General features: G+C 36.9%; 1 protein-coding gene across 2 annotated transcripts in view; it reads left to right on the top strand.

Moving 5' to 3' along the window:
• Window positions 1-20,121, top strand: part of TANC2 (tetratricopeptide repeat, ankyrin repeat and coiled-coil containing 2) — a 352,683-nt gene that overhangs the window by 280,550 nt on the left and 52,012 nt on the right. For both annotated transcript variants that reach the window (XM_088141581.1, XM_088141538.1), the window contains exons 15-17: window positions 2,262-2,370; window positions 3,298-3,420; window positions 11,956-12,192. In XM_088141581.1, coding sequence (XP_087997707.1) covers window positions 2,262-2,370; window positions 3,298-3,420; window positions 11,956-12,192 — 469 coding nt within the window. The remainder of the gene's footprint in view (window positions 1-2,261; window positions 2,371-3,297; window positions 3,421-11,955; window positions 12,193-20,121) is intronic.

Genomic DNA, 20,121 nt, shown 5'->3' with positions numbered 1-20,121 from the left:
TCTATAAGAAATTTATACAATTCAGCTGGAAAACCATCCAAACAGGAGGCTTTCCTATTTTTCATCAACTGAATTCTGTCTAATATCTTCTGTAATTTTAAAGGTGTTTCCATGATATCCACACAGTCCTGTGATAATGGTTAAATGTCAATCTCACTCAAAAAATTACCCATTTGCTGTTCATCCACCAGTCACTAAGTATGTACAAATGCTTTAAACTTGAAAGAAATGTAAATTAATGGATTTAATATCTGTGAGTCTCAATCCCTCTTTTCTTAATATTCCAAAAATTATATTTGTTGTTTATTTTTAAACAATGTGCTAATAATTTACCTGCTTTTTCATCAGATTCCCAATAATCTCTTCCAAGAGAATGCAACTTCATCAGCATAGAAATTCTCCAGCTGTAACTTAGCTAATATAAATGCAGTATAAGTCTCTGTGAGATTCCTTGCATATGCCAATAAACATTATTTAACCAGATTTCCCATAAGTTTATACGATTTCTGATTTTTTTGCATGAGGCATAAGTAATAACATACCCACATATAAAAACCTTATATGCATCCTATACAACTTGTAAACTAGTAGAATCCATCCATTTTGATGGAGATTTTTAAAAAATGTGTTTGCTGTTTAATATAATCAGAAAAATTATCATCTGTATCAAAGAGGTGTTAAAATACCGTCTATCATTAACTAACACACACTCTTTAAGATGAACTGTTAATATAATTGAAGCATTATATGAAATCATCATAACAGGATTAATTTTTGAATAAGAAACTTTATCAAGTAAAGAACACATTGTTAAAAAATCCAATCTAAAATAGGTCCTGTGAGCATACGAAATAAAAGCATATCTTTTTATAGCATGATATACCCTCATATCCTTCAAGTTAAATTCTTGAATTTATCCTTCAAGTTAAATTCTTAAATTTCTTTATAATCAAAATTCAATTTTGATTATAAATACATTTTTTTTGGAAGAGAATATCTATCTAACTGAAAGTTCATAATATGATTTAGGTCTCCACCAAGAATTAAATTATCAAAAAATGTAGTAAATAATTATGAAAATCATTTATGAAAGGCTTCTGGATTATTTTTTGTAGGGCCATAAAAGTTTACAATATCAATATGATTTCATATTGCTAGGGTAATATGAAAAACAGATATCTTCAAACAAAGAATAATAAGTATCATTCATTATCTAAATACACTTGAACCATAACATCACATTTTTACCATTTTTTCAGTCATTTGGGATAGTTGGGGAAAGTGACAGAACTCCTGTAAATTAAAAAGAAAGTTCATCTCAACATCCCAGCAGTGAAGTTTAGGCTGTGTTATGTGGGTTGGTGAAATAAACATGAGAGTGGGGGCAGTTTGCTTCCTGGAGGCTACCTACTCCTTTCTCATCATTAACTCTTCAATATACCCCTGAGAAAGAGAAAGCCAGTTTGGTGTAGGGGTTAAGGAACCAGGCTAGAAACCAGGAGACCATGAATTGCAGTCCTGCCTTAGGCATGAAACCAGCTGGGTGACTTTAGGTCAGTCACTCTCTTTCAGTCTTAGGAAGAAGACAATGGCAAGCCACTTCCAAACATGCTGCCAAGGAACCTGCGGGGAGTTGTCCAGGCAGTTGCCAGGAGTTAATGCTGACTTGAAGGCGTGCGCATACACATGCCCTCCCCCCCCCACACACAGAAGTACCACTGAAGTATAACCACTCAAAAGAAATATAAATCCATATATATTTCTCATTAGTAGTAAGTTCTAATCACCTCCATTAGGCTTTTGATTATGGATTTAAATATGAAGTACATATGCATAAATCATTATTTTACTCAACAAGAATTCAAAGAAAATTAACAGGCATAGGGCACTGATTCCAACCAGACTATAGTGGAGATAGGAGATTATTTCATCACATACTTTCCCTACATGATGATAAAAATCACATCCCCAAGCTGATACTGATAAATGTATTTATCATGTTATAAATTTGACTCTTAGCCTGTGTGTTAGTGTTTTTATTGAATCTAAAGCAAGAAGATTCTTTCATGAAACTCAGTAGAATAGTGTTTGATATTATTCAGTTAAGTTGAATTCAATTTCTCTAGCAGTATTTTACTTATAAATAAATTGTGTAACTGAAATCAACACTTCAGTGGTCTGGCTGTTAAATGTCATAAGAGTTTTGACTTCCTTTTCCCATTGTTCTCTCTCTCTTTCTCTCTCTCATTATTTTTATTCAGGAGCGGTCATACTTTGCTTGCCTTTTGGTTTTCTCGTCAAGAGGGAAAACTCAACAGGCAGCAGACTATTGAATTGGGCCATCATATTCTCAAAGCACACATCTTCAAGGTAGGCAGAAAAAATATGACATCTTTTTGTTGGATTCTGTATACTGGTGTGTGTTGCTATTTTAATAAAGCATAAAGAATGCTTACCTTCTGAGATACATACTAGCATTGTACCTTAGTCAGCAGTTATGCTGGGGAGGGTCAAGTCTCCATTTTCAGATAGCTTACTGTCAAAATAATATTGGCAGGAAAGGGAAAACTTACAATGTCCCTGCATGCTTTTTCTACTGTTATCAGACACAGCAAAGAATAACTCTGAATCTTTTATTGATCCAATTTCATTAATTAATCCATCTTTCTCTTCCGATATCTAGAAGATGGAACAGTTAGATAGATACGCTACAGGGACAGGATGAATTATTGTTGTCTCACCTCTCTCTTGTGAATCTGGTGAGCAAGAGAAGGAACTTGAAAAGGATCTGGGTTTGACCTGGGAACCACCAATTGGAGATTCTCTTCTAAAACTGTCTTATAATTGATAAATCCACATTAAAGGATTCCTTCCACAGTTGAAATATAGTCTGTAGATCAGAAATTATTTTTTCAAAGGCTTTTAGTAAAGCCCAGCAGCTTTAAAAACTTAAGCGTTAAACGTTTTGTAAAAATGTGTTTAGGAATCCTTATTTCTGTGTGAGATGATCCAACACTAAACAATCACACCAGGCTGATTATGTTCCTATCTGATTCAGGATTAGAGAAGTAGGAGGAAAGATTACCAAGTGACAGTAAAAATGATCACTTATGGCTTTTCCTTCACTGGGCATAAAATTTAAAACATTCTGTCCTCTGCAGTAATCTTGCATTGTCTTAAGAAAATTATTTACTTTTAACTTTGAAATTGCTAATAAATTTAAGATTAAATTGTCCATGGGGTTTAACAACAAATGAAAATAAATACTTAGAATTTTATAATGTTTATCTTTTTCAGGGTCTGAGTAAAAAAGTTGGGGTTTCTTCCTCAATTCTTCAAGGGCTTTGGATTTCTTATAGCTCAGAAGGTCTTTCCATGGCACTGGCCTCTCTACGCAATCTGTACACACCCAATATAAAGGTACTAGAAATAGAGGTTGTCTTTAAGTTCCAGATTGCAGAGATCAAGTCGTCTTGAGATTTTGACAAAGGCTTTAAATTCTTATAAAAATATTTGTTTAAATAAAAACTTGGATTCTGAATTTATGGATAAATTGATTGGACTTGGAGAAAATCAGAAGGTAGAATTGAGTATAAAAGAGCAAGAAATACAATCTCCGGTGAGGAAAGTCAAAATTTATAATAACTGTGTTTATTTGGGAAGCACTGATAATATTGTACCAGATTCAGAAACAAAATGACTGAATGTACCTCTAAGTCCCATTTCACTATCCCGCTTAGAACATCCTGCCTGTACGAGATCTATACAAATTGTGTCCTGGAATGTACCTGGATGGAAGGAAGCGGTGGACAGTGAATTGGCAGGCTTCCTCTCTAAATTTGATATAATAGCTATTCAGGAAACATGGTTAACAGGAGAGGATGAACCTGTACAACTCCCGGGATTTCAAAGATGGGATATCCCTGCTCAAAAATTAAAGAACAAAGGCAGCCTTTGTACTCTTATCAAGCAAGAATTGCACTGGCAGTGGAGAGAAATTATATAATGAAGATAAATTTCCCCACATATTAGCTGTGAAATTTAGATATAAGGACTTAGAAGTAATAGTAGTAAATGTATATATTCCCCCACATGCATCCCCTTATTTTAATTCCGATTATTGGATAAGTTTAGAAATGATAATGGATGAATTAACATCATTATATTCTCAATCCAATTGCCATATACTACTTGGCAATTTTAATGCCAAATTAGGATCATCCCTTCATGATTTTGTCCAGAAGAATAGTTTTCCAAATGAATTCCTTGAGAGTGGCTCTCAAGAGATAATAAAAGCAACACTGCTGACCTGTATTTAGTTTCTATAATTTTTAAATGTAATCTTCAAATTTTGGGGGGCAAGGATAATAGTTATATATATCCGTACACTTATCATTCAGCCCACACAAGCAGTGTGTGGATCTCATTTGTGTATTGCAAATTAAGTTGACCTATTTTCAGAGATTATAATACATCTAAGAGGCAAAAGTGACCATCAGCCAGTGAGTGTGAATTTCACGGGTAGTTCAGATTTAAGACTGTTTAATAAGACTGATAGGTGGCTCACTAATAAATATGAGGTGTACCAAAATAGAAGATTAACATGGGCCAAAATCAATACTATGGCTATATTAGATAGCCTTAAGGCAGAGAATGTGGCTAAATGGGCTAAGACAATACGATCTCCTAATGCTGACTGGTTGTTAGTTTCTAATGCATTTATAAATCTGTGCTATATGTTGAAGAATCATTTAACAATCAACGCTTTAGTGAAAAGCTCTTACGTAGGCAGATCTCCCTGGTTTGATAATGAATGTCAGCTGATGAAAAAGAAACTGAAGTCAGCCATGAGACACACTCAGAGATGTTCCATTTATACACACGAGGAGATGCTGACCTTAAGAAGGGAATATAAAAAACTTATAAAACTAAAGAAAAAAAATCACGCCATCTCAATTTGGTCAAGACTAGAGGCAGCAGCAAAAACTCATAATTCAGCTATATTTTGGCACTCCGAGCAGGAATTTTAAGAGAACAGAGATGTGCATTTGATATCCCAATCTCTGCTGAAGATTGGAAGAATTATAGAGGTTTATTTGCTTTAACGGACTCTGCAGAAAAACAGCCTTTAAGCAGTGATTCATTACCTACTAAAACTACTTTGCCCTGGCCACCAGTCTCAGAAAATGAGATTCAGACCATTATTAAAGGTCTACAGAGTAATAAAGCCCTGGGAGAGGATTTTTTGCCAGCCGAATTATTTAAAAACTTCCCTAACTGGTGTGGTCTCTTACTGGCAGGTCTATTTACACATATAAATAATACCTGTCAGATCCCAGTCAGGTGGAAGATGGCAATAGTGGTGCCTATATATAAAAAAGGGAATAAAGAGGACCCTAGCAATAATAGGCCTATTAGTTTAATAGATATTGTTGCCAAAAATATATGCTTGATTACTCTTGAGTAGACTTGAAAGCTGGGTATATGAAAAAGGTATCCTGGCAGAAGAACAAGCAGGTTTTAGGCAGAATCGATAGACCACTGATAACTGTTTCATTTTAAATCACCTGATCACCAAATATGCCAGTAAGAGGAGACATCTCTATGCTGCCTTTATTGATTTTACTACAGCGTTTGACACAGTGAATAGAGAATTATTATGGAGCAAATTGATTGCCCTCAAAATTGAACACAGACTGTTGGTATTGATTAAAGCTCTACATACAAGCACATGTTTGAGAGTGAGGTTTGGGGTAAACGGAGCTATGACAAACAGGATTAATACATATAAAGGGGTAAGACAAGGCTGCATATTAATGCCATTGTTATTTAGTCTCTATATTAACGACCCACCAGGAGTAATGAAGGACCCCTCAGTACCTATGCCTAAAGTCCTAAATACATATTGTAACACCTTGTTATATGCTGATGACATGATATTATTATCTTATGCACAAGTGGGACTCCACAGGTTGTTAAGAAGGCTTAGCTCCTATTGTCAGGATAATTCTCTAATCATTAACAAGTCAAAATCAAAAATTATGGTATTTGGAAAAGGTCAGCAGAGACATAGATGGTGATTAGATGGTGAAGTAATAGAGCAAGTGAAAACCTTTCCTTACCTTGGGGTAAATTTCTCTGAGACCAGATCCTGGATTTGCCACCACCAAAGGAGCTCACTTAGAGCAAGGGCACGTATGAACCTACTGCTTAAATTAAAAACTCATATCTACCCAGGCTCCTTGACCCCGATAATTAAAGTATATAAAGCTAAGGTTATTCCTATGCTTTTATAGGCAGCAGAAGTTTGGGGCTTAAATTCTGCAACAGAGACAATCACAGAATCTGAGAAGCATCCTGGGTTTAGATAAAAGGACTTCAGCTGCCACTGTTAGAGCTGAACTGGGAATTTACACAACCTATTCACAAACTAAAATCAGAGCATATAATTACTGGTATAAAATTAATGAAACGGAATCTGATAGACTTCCTAGATTGTGTTTATTAGAACAGATAAAATCCCAACAACAGATCTCTTGGATCACACAATTGATAAATTTTATAAGGAATTGTGGTCTCCCAGTCTACAATGCTCTTGGAGATCAAGCTAAAAAGAGAGCTGTACAAAGAATTTTGGATATTGAAGCGCAAAAAGATATAGCCACCCTCAGTAAGGTTCACAATTTGAAATGGCTGAGCTGTTATAAACGTACATTTCAAACTGATAATTCCTTAAAAATGCAAATGCCAAAACAACTTAGGGAGGCATTCACACGAGCTAGATTCGAACAACTTGATACCATGGTCAGATATGGGAGATTTGACAGGATCCCTTATAATGAATGCATTTGTATATGCGGAGCACCTGAAACTGAGGATATAGCACGCATACTATTTGACTGTAGCTTGTATAAGATGGTGAGAGACTTACATCTTGGCCCATATGTTAAACAAACGACCCATTGGGATTCACATATTAGAATAACATATTTTATGTGTGGTCAAAACCTAAAAATAACATATAACACAGCCTTGTTTTTAAGCAAAGCAGTGCATTTGAGATCTACATATGTGGCGTTGATTGGAGTGAATTGCCAAGGTGATATGGAAATATGATTTGTATTTTCACTTACATGTATATCTACTTACAGTATACTTATTACTCTATTTTTATTCATGTTTTATTTAATCTGCTATATTAATTTTGTAAAGAGTTTTATTCATTATTTACTGTCTAATTGTTTTTTGATAAGGCCTTAGGGCTAATCAGTAAACTTTGATTTGATTTGATTTGATTTGATTTGATTTGATTTGATTGGACTTGGAGAAATTCAACATTGATCATCACAGTTTGTGACCCATGATCCACCTCCTGGAACTGCCTCTTTGCTCAATATTATGTTACGTTGGTACCAAACCAAAAGTAACATTAATTTCACAAATGTGATTAATATCCTTGTTTTCCTTATATAAATAGCAGCTGTGGTAAGCCTGAACATTGTCATAAATACAGAAGATGGAGAGAGGCTCTGAGCCCTTTCTCTGGTTCCTCCCTTCCCCAATACTAGTTATTTTTGGTTTGGAGTGAAACCTCTATTAATGCCAAGAGATGCTCTCTCCTAGGGTAAATTAAGAGAATATTTTTAAAAGCCAAGACAATGGTAGGTGAACAAAGATTTTAACTGTAGGGTTCCTATAGTGGAGCACATTGTCTTCTAGATCCTCTCCTGCTCACTCCATAGTTGAACAGGTTATCCTATTTATCCTATCCGGCTCATTCCAGGAAGCAAAGCCAACATTTTGATAGACCTTCCTGTTGGAAAGAGCAGCCCTTCCCAGTTCTAGTTCTGTCTAGCTCTGGAAAACGTATTTTCAAAGCTCCACTTAATTGTCCTTAATTCTTTGAGGTTTTTGACAAGTGAAACAAATTGGAGAACATCCTAGTTTGGCCTTCAGGCAAAGCAACCTGCTCCACTTCTGTTCAACCTTTTTGATATTTTGGCAACTTAGTACTTCCCATTTCAGATTCCAGAAATTTAGCAAGATTTATTTTTGTATTCAAGTTAATTACCTTTCCATTTTGCCTTCGTTTTATTTGTATCAAGTTCTATCAATTTGATAAGTTATGATCTGTAGGTATTTCTCCCAATTACCAGACCTAATATTTTCTTTATTTCTAGGGACATTTTGCTGACTATCTTTAATACAACTTTGTTTAATGTAGTTAATGTAAGTTGTTTTATTTCATTCATTCATTCATTTGATTTAGTCACTGCCCAACTCCAGAACAACTCTGGGCAGCTCTCAGTATAAGTACAAAATAAAAAAGGTACAGGCTATATAGAAAACAGTAAACAAAATGGTGAATCCAGCTAACAACACAAAAACATGTATCACACACCCAGCAAGGGGCTGCAGCCCAGCTAGCTGGGTGTGTGATCTGGGTGGAGATAGACAGGGGTGGAGAACCACTTCTTTAAGACCCTCCAGAACACTATCAAGGTGGAAGCTATCTGGATTTCAGAGGGAATCCCATTCCAGAGGTCAAGTGCCAAGACAGAGAAGTCATGCTTCCTGGGTCCCAATAGATGACACTATTTGATTGAAGGAACCCCAAGCATGCCAACCCTGTTGGTTTGAACCAGCTGGCAGACCCGCACAGGAGATAGACAGTCCCTCAAGTAAACAGACCCTATGTCATGTAGGGCTTTATAAGTCATAACCAGCAACTTGAATTGCACCTAGAAGCAAACTGGCAACTAATGCAATTTGCAAAGCAAGGGTGTCATGTCATCACCCTATCACTGCCAATGCCACTGTATTCTGGCCCAGTTGAAGCTACCAAGTAGTCTTCAAGGACAGACCCATGTAGAGCACATTGCAACAATAGAGAATTGTATTAATTCATTTATTAGTTTTATATCTTGCCTTTCCACTAGCAAATGGTGCTCAAGGTGTTGGATGATTAAAAGAAAAAACATTTAAATATTTCTTTACAATATGTCAAAGATTTTAGGGAATACACAAATAACAAATAAAACAAACAAGGATGGTCAATCAATATATCCTTTCTGTCCTGATCCTTCATTTGTTCTAAACCAAGTCCAGTCTGTTTCATTTTTGTGTGGATTTTAAAGAAATAATATGTGAAAATCCTAAAAATCTGCAGAGATTCCTTACATTTTCATTCTTTTTCCCAATATATCATACATACAGATTTTGCACTGGCACCACTTTTTTATTATTATTATTAATCTTCTGTAGCCAAGAAGTTTTTGGTGGGAAGGACAACCCCCTGAAAGTACACATTCAAGAAGGCTAGGCTGCTATCTGCCCCTTTCTTTTCCATTGCCAGCAGTAATATTGGTAAAGACATTTTCTGCCTCTTTCTTTACAAAGATCTAACAGTTCTTCAGATTTATGCAGTTCACGCACATGAGTTATATATCTGCTCAGAGCTCCATTCAGAATCTGGCTAAATCAATCTAATGGAAAATATTCAGCTCTTATATATTAATTTTATTAAAATTATAGGCTGGAAGCAGACTGGCAGTCAATGGAGCTCATGCAGCAGTGGATACCATCACTGCCTGCACTGCTGCATTCTGGACCAGCTGTAACTTCTGCATGCTCTTCAAGGGAAGCCCCACATAGAGTACATTGCAATGATCAACTTGTGAGGTGACTAGGGCATAAGTGACTGTGTGAAGGGCCTTCTGATCTAGGAATGGGCTCAACTGGTGCACCAGATAGATCTCTGCAAAGGCCTTCCTGGCTACAGTTGCTATCTCCCCAAGGAACAGTATCTCTTGTACCTGTGTAGCAAAAAATTCACTTCCCAATGGCCACTGCTGCCAGGTAAGCTTTGGCTCCTCACTTCTTCTCCTCACATACCAATTCTGCAGCAAAACTCCATCCCTTTAACAAAACATATTCAGCAGTTCATCTTGGCTCCACGGATCTAGCTGACCTCTGAATGGCAGCCACAAGAAACAAAAAAACTCTGAACTGTCAACCTATAATTTTAAAAAATAAATTAAGTTGATGGTATGATGACAAAATTAAAAGAAAAAATTACAGAATGTGGAATAACCAGAGTGTTGTGCGTGCCAATTGGAGGAAGTTTTTCATGTGGTGGGTGATCTTGGGTAGAGCTAGGATTTCAGCTGAGGAAATTGCCAATCATGTCTCTTAAAATGTTAAGAATGTGTACAGCATTCAGTGCAGCACAGTCCTGTTAAGGCTGTGCCATGCAGGCAGCAACATTTAGGATGGCATGATTTTGTGCCAGCTCTGGGATGGGAGGGAATCATGGCAAAGCAGTTCTGTGTATGCTTTACATTTAGATACCAAAGAATGAGATACCAGAGAAGTTGTTTTGATGAAGACTGGTTTAGAAAGAAGGAAAACTGAGGTCAGGGGGAGAAAGGGAGGAGAAAAAAAGGAGGGGCACAGCTGTGGAAGAAGCATCAATTCATAATCTTTCATTGTAGATAGGATTGTACAGATACAACAAATGTATAATGAAAAGTCAGATATAAAGAAGTTTAACAACCTGAATACAAGCAAGAATAATATCAAACATAGAGGATAAAGATAACAGTCCTCCTGCTTCAAGAGGATCTTAAATAAATGAGATATTTTTCAGCTCTCATATGACTATGAAGGGATTTTTGAAAATCATTTAATAATTTCAGAAGAAAGATGGCTGGAAGCCTGATGAACCTGATCAAATGATAAACTTCTTTTGGCAGTCTGGTTCTTCATTCCTTGTGTTTTCTGTCTTCCTCTGTCTAAGCATCACAGTCTTCCTCCTGAAAGATTCCAGAATCCACAGGCTGTTATGGGATTGCTTTCGTATCCTCATGACATGTCTGTTCTTCAGTTAGTCATCAGAAGTATATCTCACATTTAGGCTTTAGCCCAACATAGCCTCTCACTCAAAGTTTGTCATCTCTTCCTTGCCCAGAAGTGAGGCCTGTTAACACTACTCATCCAAACCAACTACATTGTTCACTATTTTATACAGCTCAGTCTGACCATTCAGAGGGAAACAGTTACAGTTTTGGTGCTTCTTTGATTGGTGAACTTCTCCTTCTATCTTGTTGCCTAATATGCTAGTAGAGACCAAGCTGTTAGTTTCCCTCTCAGTGTCTTAACTCTTCTAGTGAGCAATTTTTTCCAATGGCACAATCTCTTAGTCTGTTAAATGAAAAACCATCTCAGACTTTGGAACGCCTGATTTGCCAGCTGGTACAAGATGCTACTGCTTCTCCTGTCCTATTTCCTTTCCTATGCAAAGCCTTAGACTGGAAGCAGAGAGAATGAGAGAATATTTTCAAATTTTTGAACTTTAATTTGACTTCTTGTAAATTTTCAGCAGTAGCTGAGAAAAAGATAAGCTTAGGCTAAAATTAGACAGAAATAGGTAGACCTTATTCAGGACCTTCTAGAGTTTATAAAATTTTTGGTTGGAGTCCCATCCATGTATATGTATATCATGTGACTAGGCACAGCTCATGCTAAACTCTGGAACCTCTGAATTTTGCTGATGGCCAGATTCGCCATCTTTTTTTAATCTGCTTTCTTATCTTTGTGCTGGTTTGCTTTTGAGTTGTATTGTATTTTATTCTTTTGTTATATTGTGAGCCGCCCAGAGTAATTTGAAGTTGGACGGCACCTAAATCAAATGAATTAAATTAAATTCACAGATAGCCACTCAAAGAACTGCAGCTATAAGTAACCACTCATTCCATGTTTCATCTTTAGGTCTTTCATCTCTGTTCTTCTCATTCCAGTATTGCAAAGAATTGCTCATCCAATTCAAAATCAGTCTGTTACCCAAAACACTGTATTATTTCGGTTCAGAAAATCAAATATTTTTTCTCAGCTATTAGAAGTCTGAAAAATATTGCTCTAACTTATTACTATAATGATTTCTTTCTTGTTATATAGGTCAGTCGGCTGCTGATCTTGGGAGGCGCCAACATCAATTACAGGACTGAAGTGCTGAACAATGCTCCAATTTTGTGTGTCCAGTCTCACCTTGGTTACTCTGAGATGGTGGCCTTGCTGTTGGAGTTTGGAGCAAATGTTGATGCCTCTTCCGAAAGTGGTTTAACATCTCTTGGTTATGCTGCTGCTGCTGGCTATCTAAGCATTGTGGCACTTTTATGCAAGAAGAGAGCCAAGGTGAGGAAGGGGGTTGGAGTGGATGGCTGCTTCATTTACAGGCTTGACCTAGGTTGGCATAGTTGGGCTATCTAGAACACTTAAGTGGGATTAGGGTGCAATAGAGCATAGTTGCTATTTAATTTATGTGAATCAGACAAATGGCTACATCTTTCTGATTAAACAACTAGTGGAAAAAATAAAATAATTTGATATTAGGGATGTGCTGCATTTCAGATCTGGAGCTGAAAAGGTGCTATAGAGCAGTCATGGGGATACATGCTGCACCTGTTAACAATTATTTAAAGCATCTGTGTCTTTTCCTGGGCTCCTTTGATAACCAAGGAGGCTGTAACAGGATGTGTGACATACTTCTTCAGAGCAGGTGTGGGTGCATTGTTGATGCCTTCTTAACTGAAACATGAATTTTCCTGAGACTATGTGACCCCAGGAAAATATGCTCCTTCTTTAAATCATTGGTGATAGGTGTGATATGCACATCCACATCCTCTCCAAAGTACCTTTTCAGCTTCAGATCCAAAGTGCATCACATTCCTATTAGGTATTCAGTTTAGATTAAAGGTGGGCAGCCTGCATCCCCAGGATTGATGAGGTCCCCTGAAGCCCTTTTAATCACAATTCTTAAAATTTAGTTGTGTGATCTTCTACCATTTTGAGGCAGGAAACACATGAAAAATGTAATGTAAGCCTAAAATTGATGTCACATAGCTTTTCAAAATAAAAATAAACATTGAAAGTCCTCTCTCAAAACCCTGGGAAATATCAAGACCGCCTCATGTGTCCATTTGCATCACAATCCTAACCATGGCAGCTTTTGGGCTCCTCCTAAATATTAAGTGTGATAATTAGCCATCAAAAGGTTCTGTGATCCCAGCACAGACTTTTCAAGTGGAATCTGAGATTGCAGCAGATTTAGTCAATATAACTAAACTATGCAGCTATACCATCTAGCCACCTCCAGAGATAGTATGCTAACAACAGTAGACACAAAATTGCTTTCTTTTTCATCTGTAATACTGTATGAATAGTCTGTGCTGTTATTCTAATTCCCAAAATGATAAGACCAAAGCCTTCAGCAGTAGTTTGGATTTTGTATATGGATATTGTCAAGTTGAATGACAAGAGGGAACATACCTTTCCTTGGTCTGTTTTTTTAAAAATCTCCTCTTTTAATTTAATATATATAACGATATATAATTTACCATGTGAGATATGTTTATTTCAGCCACTGAGAAGGATTAACTAAAAGTCTAGGGTTGTTTTTTTCAGTTGTGTACATGTAGTAGTGAACATGAAAGTAACATTTGAGGATAGTTAGAGATAAGATTTATTTTTATGTATATATTGTGCATATATTGATATATAATCATTTCCAGATCTTTCTAATTTAGAAGCTGGAAAGTTGCTTTCAGCTTCAGTGGCCTCATAGGATGTCTATAGATGTCTATAACTCCTGGACAGATGCCACAAAAGTTTTTATGCAAGATTTGTCAATTTATAACATTATAAACAAGTCAAATAGTTATGCAAACTATATCATTGTTTCATCATCTTCGCATCACATCACTTACAGTATCTTAATTAGTATTTAATTCTGCAAATTATTATGTGTTATCATTTCTTTAATTTATCAATTACTTAATGCAATTAGTCTTTTCAATAGTTTACAGAATAATCTAAAGATAGGCCCAATAAAATTTTCAGTCTGTTGAACTTTCCAGGAGGCAAATGCACTGGAAATGTCTAACATTAGGGCATGTACACAGAAACATTTTGTCTGTCTTTATAAGCATACCCTTTGTAGTGAGCTGATAGTTTTACTGCTTTTGAAATGCAGGAATATTTGCATATAACTTGTTGGAAATGAGGACTTTAAAGGTCAAAGTCTTGCTCCAATAATTTTTTTAAGACCATGCAAATATATCCAAATAATCTTTTAATGAGCGTTGTAGTAGGTGCTTTAAATGGTGTTTGTGTTGTATAGGTTATTGTGTCAGCTTGCTTTATTAGACATTGGTAGTTAAAGTTTCCTTCCAGAAAGTTATTTAGCTTTTCAATGTTTGCATCTGTTATTCTTTATTTTGTAAATAATGGGAGATCTTTTCAGCTTTGTCCTTGGAGTGACAGTTCTTTGCTTCTTTGAGTATTACTTCTTTCCCTTTATTTAAAAGAAGGAAACAGTAAATGTAGTAAAGGTGTTTTAAATAATTGGCATGTAGACTACTACATCCTGCAAGATTTTTTCTGAGTTTAGCATCAGATATAATTATTGGATAAAATCTTAGAACCAGAAATAGGGTCTACCAGTTTGTTTGTTTGTTTGTTTATTAAATAAATTTATATTTAATAAGATGGCAGCCCATCTACCAAAGGACCACTGGGTAGTGAACAAAAATTTAAAAAAATTATCAACATTAGTTGAAAAAAAGAAAAAAGATAAAGTCAAGAGCCCAATAAAAATCTCAAAGCTCATAGATCACACACAACCACACCAGAGCTCCATTAACATCTGAGCCCCAGTGCTGGGGGAAAAGCCAGGTCTTTGCTGCCTTCCTGAAGGCCAATAGGGTCAGAACCATTCATAAATGTGAGGGGAGGCTGCTCCAAAAGATAGGCACCATGATGGATAAGGCATGCTCTTTTTTTTTTTAAATTGCATTCCTAATAGCTTCCTATAAACTCTCCTCCTGATGAACACTTCTTTCCCCGCTAAGCAGGGTTTTTTTTCACTTGCAAACCTGATGATTAATTCTTTATGATGGGCAAAGGCCAACAGCTCAAAATAGCCTATAAGAGCTCAGATAATAATAGAATAATACTGTAATAAAACAGACAATAACATAATCTCAATAGGAAATTATGTGCTACTTCTGGAGAGAAAGATGGCTTTCTAGTTTTCACTGTTGTTGCATTCTTCATGCAACATTTTGCTGCATTATGGTTCGTAACTGGCTGCCTGTCTACAAGTAAATTGATAAAAAGGAATTCATGTGAGTGGCCTGAAAAGTTCAATAAAAGAGTGTAATAAGTTTATTGTGTAGGTCTGTATAAAATATACAGTATAGGAAAGCATGCCCAACTGTTTTGACCACCCTACACCACCAGGGAGAGCCAGTTTGGTGTAGTTGTTAAGGCTCCAGGCTAGAAACCGGGAGACCATGAGCTCCAGTCCCACCTTAGGCACGAAGCCAGCTGGGTGACCTTGGCCAGTCACTCTCAGCCATAGGAAGCAGACAATGGCAAACCACTTCCAAAAACATTGCCCAGAAAACTGCAGGGAATAGTCCAGGCAGTCGCCAGGAGTCAAACAATGACTTGAGCAAAAAAAAAAAAAAAAGCCACCAGGACAGAAGCACTCCTAATAGAGGGATCCAGTAAATCTGCTTTCCAGAATAGTGTACAGAAGGATATTAAGCCTAAGAGAAGGCTCTGCAGTAGTTAGATAGTAAAAAAAAAAAAAAAATGTTTAGCTGGCTGCAGGCAGAGATTTGGTCCCTAATATTGTTAGGGACTTGATTTAACTCATTATACCATTCAGTGCCTATTCAGTGTTTAAGAAGCTGTCTCGGTTGAACATAACCTATGGATAGCAAAAACGCTGGAGAAAAGCCATAAGTCACTAGTTTGTTCAATAGGGTCCTCTTCCAGGCCAACCAAAATCAGTCAAAAATTATTAGAGGACAGAATTTAAACTTTAAACAAAAATTAAAACATGAGCCTTGAGTATACTGGCCTCTAGCTGCAAGGCAGTGTTAGGGATACAATTGGGGATTTGAAGACTACCATCAGGAATTTGGATTGCACTATTTCCAAACAGAATAAATGGGATATGGATTAATTGAGCTTCATGTAAGAGTTGAGCCAATGGCTTTGCCACAAATTGTTTGAAGACAGCTGGCTTGCAACTATTTCCTTTTGAGCAGAAGTACCTTAAAATACCTGCAGTGCTTCTCTGTACTCTCTGTACTGCATTTTCAACCTGGCTGCTCTTCTTGCCTGAGGCATGTAATATAATGCTAGATACTAATATGCTGGTCTTTGACCATATAAAGATTTGACTTGATTAGATACTTAAAGTAAGCTCAATGATATTGCATTGGATATTCCAATTATGTAGCTTGGGGCTTTTGGCAAACACTACAGTCTTAGTCTTCTGATAATTAATCAAAGTATGATTATTATGATTATGGTTATTCTGAATATGAATATTCTGATTAATTATCAGAATATGATATATTATGATAAATGACATGAGCAAAGATGCTCAATGCTCTCTTGTGGCTGATTGTGCTTATGAGATAAAGTGGTATTAGTAAACTTTTTCCAGCTACTTTTATAAGGATGAGGATCCAGATTGAAATGCAATCTGTATGATGCCCTGGTGTATTATATCTGTAGGAAATACATTGGGAACTAGTGTTCCCCAGGATAGGAATGTTGAATATGTCAATAACTTACTACCATATCACACTAAACATGAGAAATGCAAGCAGGTTGTCTGCTAAGATGGGGAAAGTATGGGAGAAAGGAGTGCCACGTTTGAACTGTGATATAAGAAGAAACTGTACCTGCATTTTGGCAGAGGGCATTCAGTTGATTTAAGTGTCTTCCGTCTTTTGATGAATCAAAATTCTTAACTAACCATGCCATGTCAAGTGCCTAGGTAGCTGTTGAGTTTGAGCTAGCTAAAGGAGGATGCCTGATAGCTTAATTTCCCTCTCTACACTTCTGCATCAGTGGGAGGAGAGCCATCACATACCCATTTGAGAATCAGAACAATGGCTGCTGACCAGTTAGTTAACGCATTTTTCAGTATAAATATAAGATGGCTACCCAGTTCAACCAACTAATCCAGAACATGAATCATTTAGCCCAGGAGGGACAGCAGAACACATCACTATTGCAGATGTGTAGGGGCTCCAATAGACCACATAGCAGCAGGGACTGCAGGAGCTACACCTGTAATGGCGGTCCAGCATTGGGTACCTACTTCCTTGCAAGACAAATATTACAAAAATCCAACCAAGTTTACTGCCTTTCAACTCAAAATAAATTACATATCTCTCTGAGACTAGAAGACTTTCCTATCAATCAAGCCAAAGTAGTTTTCTCAATAAACCTCAGACTGCAAAGTGGACAGTCTCCTGACTGATCTAGGCCATTTCAGACATGGGTAACCATAATAACTTTGGGGTATGCCTGAGGGCTAATTGATGATCCTAATCAAGATTGGCCACCACCAGTGTGGGAGTAGTGTTACAGTTTCACTGCTGGAATGAAAGAGTGGACAGTTCAAATAAGGCCTGTCTTATGAAATACAAAATGTACTAATTAGTGCATCAGCACACCTCAAATATTATGACTGTATTAATCCAAATCTCTCTGGACACTGATGGAAGACTCAAGGAGCTATAGATGGAAAGGGAAGATACTATTACTCACTTTCATTTCTGTCTCCCTCCCTTTCCTCCCACACATTGGAGACTTCAGGGAAGTTGAACCAATGTGGTAGAAGCCGGCTTATATAGTGTAGAATCTAGTTATTTTGCATGAGGCTGCCCTGCTAATCCACCTCCCCCACTCCCAAGTATCAGTAAAGTGCTACAATTGTGGGGAGGTGGCTTTCTTTCCAACATATGCCCTATTTCCTCCTTTTTTATATATAATTTTTATTAAAGATTTTCGTAGAAGTAAAAGATAAGCATGAAATGATGTAAGGTAAGATTAAAGAAAAGAAAGAAAAGTGTGAAAAATAGTACAAATAGGGGGAAAAAGATATAAAGACACAACTTCCAATCTTCTTTACAGCAGTCACAAACTTACTATCTCTCCTCCCTCTTTTAAAGTTACATCATAATTCCCTTCTTCCCATATTCAACCTTTTTTAATCAGCAAATCTATAAATCACAAGTTCTTTTTTTTTCCATAAGCGGTTTCCAGTCTTTAATAAAAGTTCTTGTTGTCTTATCCCTGATCAAACAGGCCAATTTTGCCATTTCTGCAAATTCTGTCACCTTCACAATCCTTTCATCCACTGTGGGTATTTCAATACAGTATTTTTCCATCTTTGCACTTACAACAGTCTCGCTGCAGTTACCATGTACAAAACCAATCTTCAATAGGTCTTTTCTAATTGGCCATCTATAAGTCCCAGTAAAAAAAGTTCTGGTCTCATCCTAACACCTCTGGATCAGACATTTTCAGAAACCATTTGGTCAAAACTCTGACTTCAAAGCTGGGACCCCAGACATGTATAATGTATGTATTTTTTATTTGCTGCCTTCTAGCCAGATTCTAGGTGACTTACACTTATAAAGGCATAATAGTAATTAATTAAAAACACACATTGTTGGCCTAATTAGTGTTCTCCAAACCAAAGACTCTGAGGAAAAGGTTTTTACAATCTTCCTAAATTTTTACATCATGTAAACTTTTGGTGGGCTTTTCAGTACCTCCTCCCTCTAAGATTCTTGAAGCAAGAATGAAGTCTTCTTCCTTAACCAACCAAATCTATGCCCAGCAAGAGAAGAATCCTTTTGAGTAGTCTAGGATGGTTCTGTTTGCCATCTTCCTCCTTGTTTTCCTGTAAGCAAAGAGAGTTTCCCCACAATGGCCAGCTACATGTTCCTTCTTGATGAAGAATCTGCAACTCTGCTGTGACAGTCACCCAGCTGAACATTTTGGGGTGTTTAAAATAACCCTTCTCCATGTTTTTGGTCACCTTGTATCCAAGCAGATGTTAAGAATCATAACAAAGTTGGTGCCATGCCAAATCTCAGGCTGGCAAACCCATTTGGTCATGGCAGCCCCTTCTCATCCTGCTTGCCTTGGGATAGTTTCCATAGACTGTATAATTTTGTCGCTCATTTTGTCAAGAGTTTTGATGATATTTTAGGCCCCAACCACTTAATTTCTGACGGGGCCATAAATCATGGCACTTTTCTAGTGGATTCTATTTCAACAGTTGGATGTGAAATTCAACCTGTTCTTAGCCAATCTTCTACAGTTGGTTCAGGAGACTAAGAGAACAAATACCACCTTGGATCGATCAATCTATCTATCTATCTATCTATCTATCTATCTATCTATCTATCTATCTATCTATCTATCTATCTATCTATCTATCTATCTATCTATCTATCTATCTATCTAATCTATGAGAGAATTTACTTTTAACAACTCAATTCATGCCTCCCATCAACTGTCACATTTGAATTCACTTATGGCCTCCATCCTTGCTTTTTTTCTGAGTATCTTCTGGCCTTTGCACATACCAAAGCTTCAGAAGTTTTAGGCAGGTTACATCCTTCAAAAACAACTTGTTCTCCTTCAAGAACAACTACAGTACACTGCACCAAGTGTTCCTATAAGTACTCTGCTGACTCTCAACAACAGGAAGGACCCCCTCTACCAACACTATTAAATAATGGATTGGGTTTCTTATTGAGCATCTCTCCTTCACAGAACTATCAAAGAAGCTTATTGGTTAATTCTTCATGGTGACACAAATCAATTTAATGGTCTTTGACTTGCAACTTTCTGCTATACTGAAGATACTGAATTTTTCACTGTTCCATAATGACTCAAGTATACCCAACACCCTAACCCACATCAGCTGTAGTGCCCCTTCCAATCTTGGTAGATGGGGAGGAGTGTGTTCTAGAGTCTTGGTCAGGAGGAGCATCTGTGTTGCCAGCTATTCTGATTGAGGAGAGTGGTGCTTGATGGAGCAGGGGAGGCTGGAAGTTGGGTGAGCCAGGAGAGAAGAGCATAGTGACTCCTCAGTTGCCTCTCAGACTTCCAGTCTGGAGAATACTTTGTTGTTGGAAGGGAAGATTTGAAATAATGGGTGTGTCAGTGGCTCTAGCTGAAGAGGGGTATTCAATAATGGATACTGAGGAAGCAGGAAGAAAAGCACTGCCCATTTTT

This window comes from Python bivittatus, unplaced genomic scaffold (genome assembly GCF_059951505.1).
Source record: "Python bivittatus isolate LINGU-HERP-01145 unplaced genomic scaffold, Pbiv_v1 ctg000000_np1212, whole genome shotgun sequence".
NCBI lineage: Eukaryota > Metazoa > Chordata > Lepidosauria > Squamata > Pythonidae > Python > Python bivittatus.
This window is presented reverse-complemented; position numbering and strand designations above follow the sequence as displayed.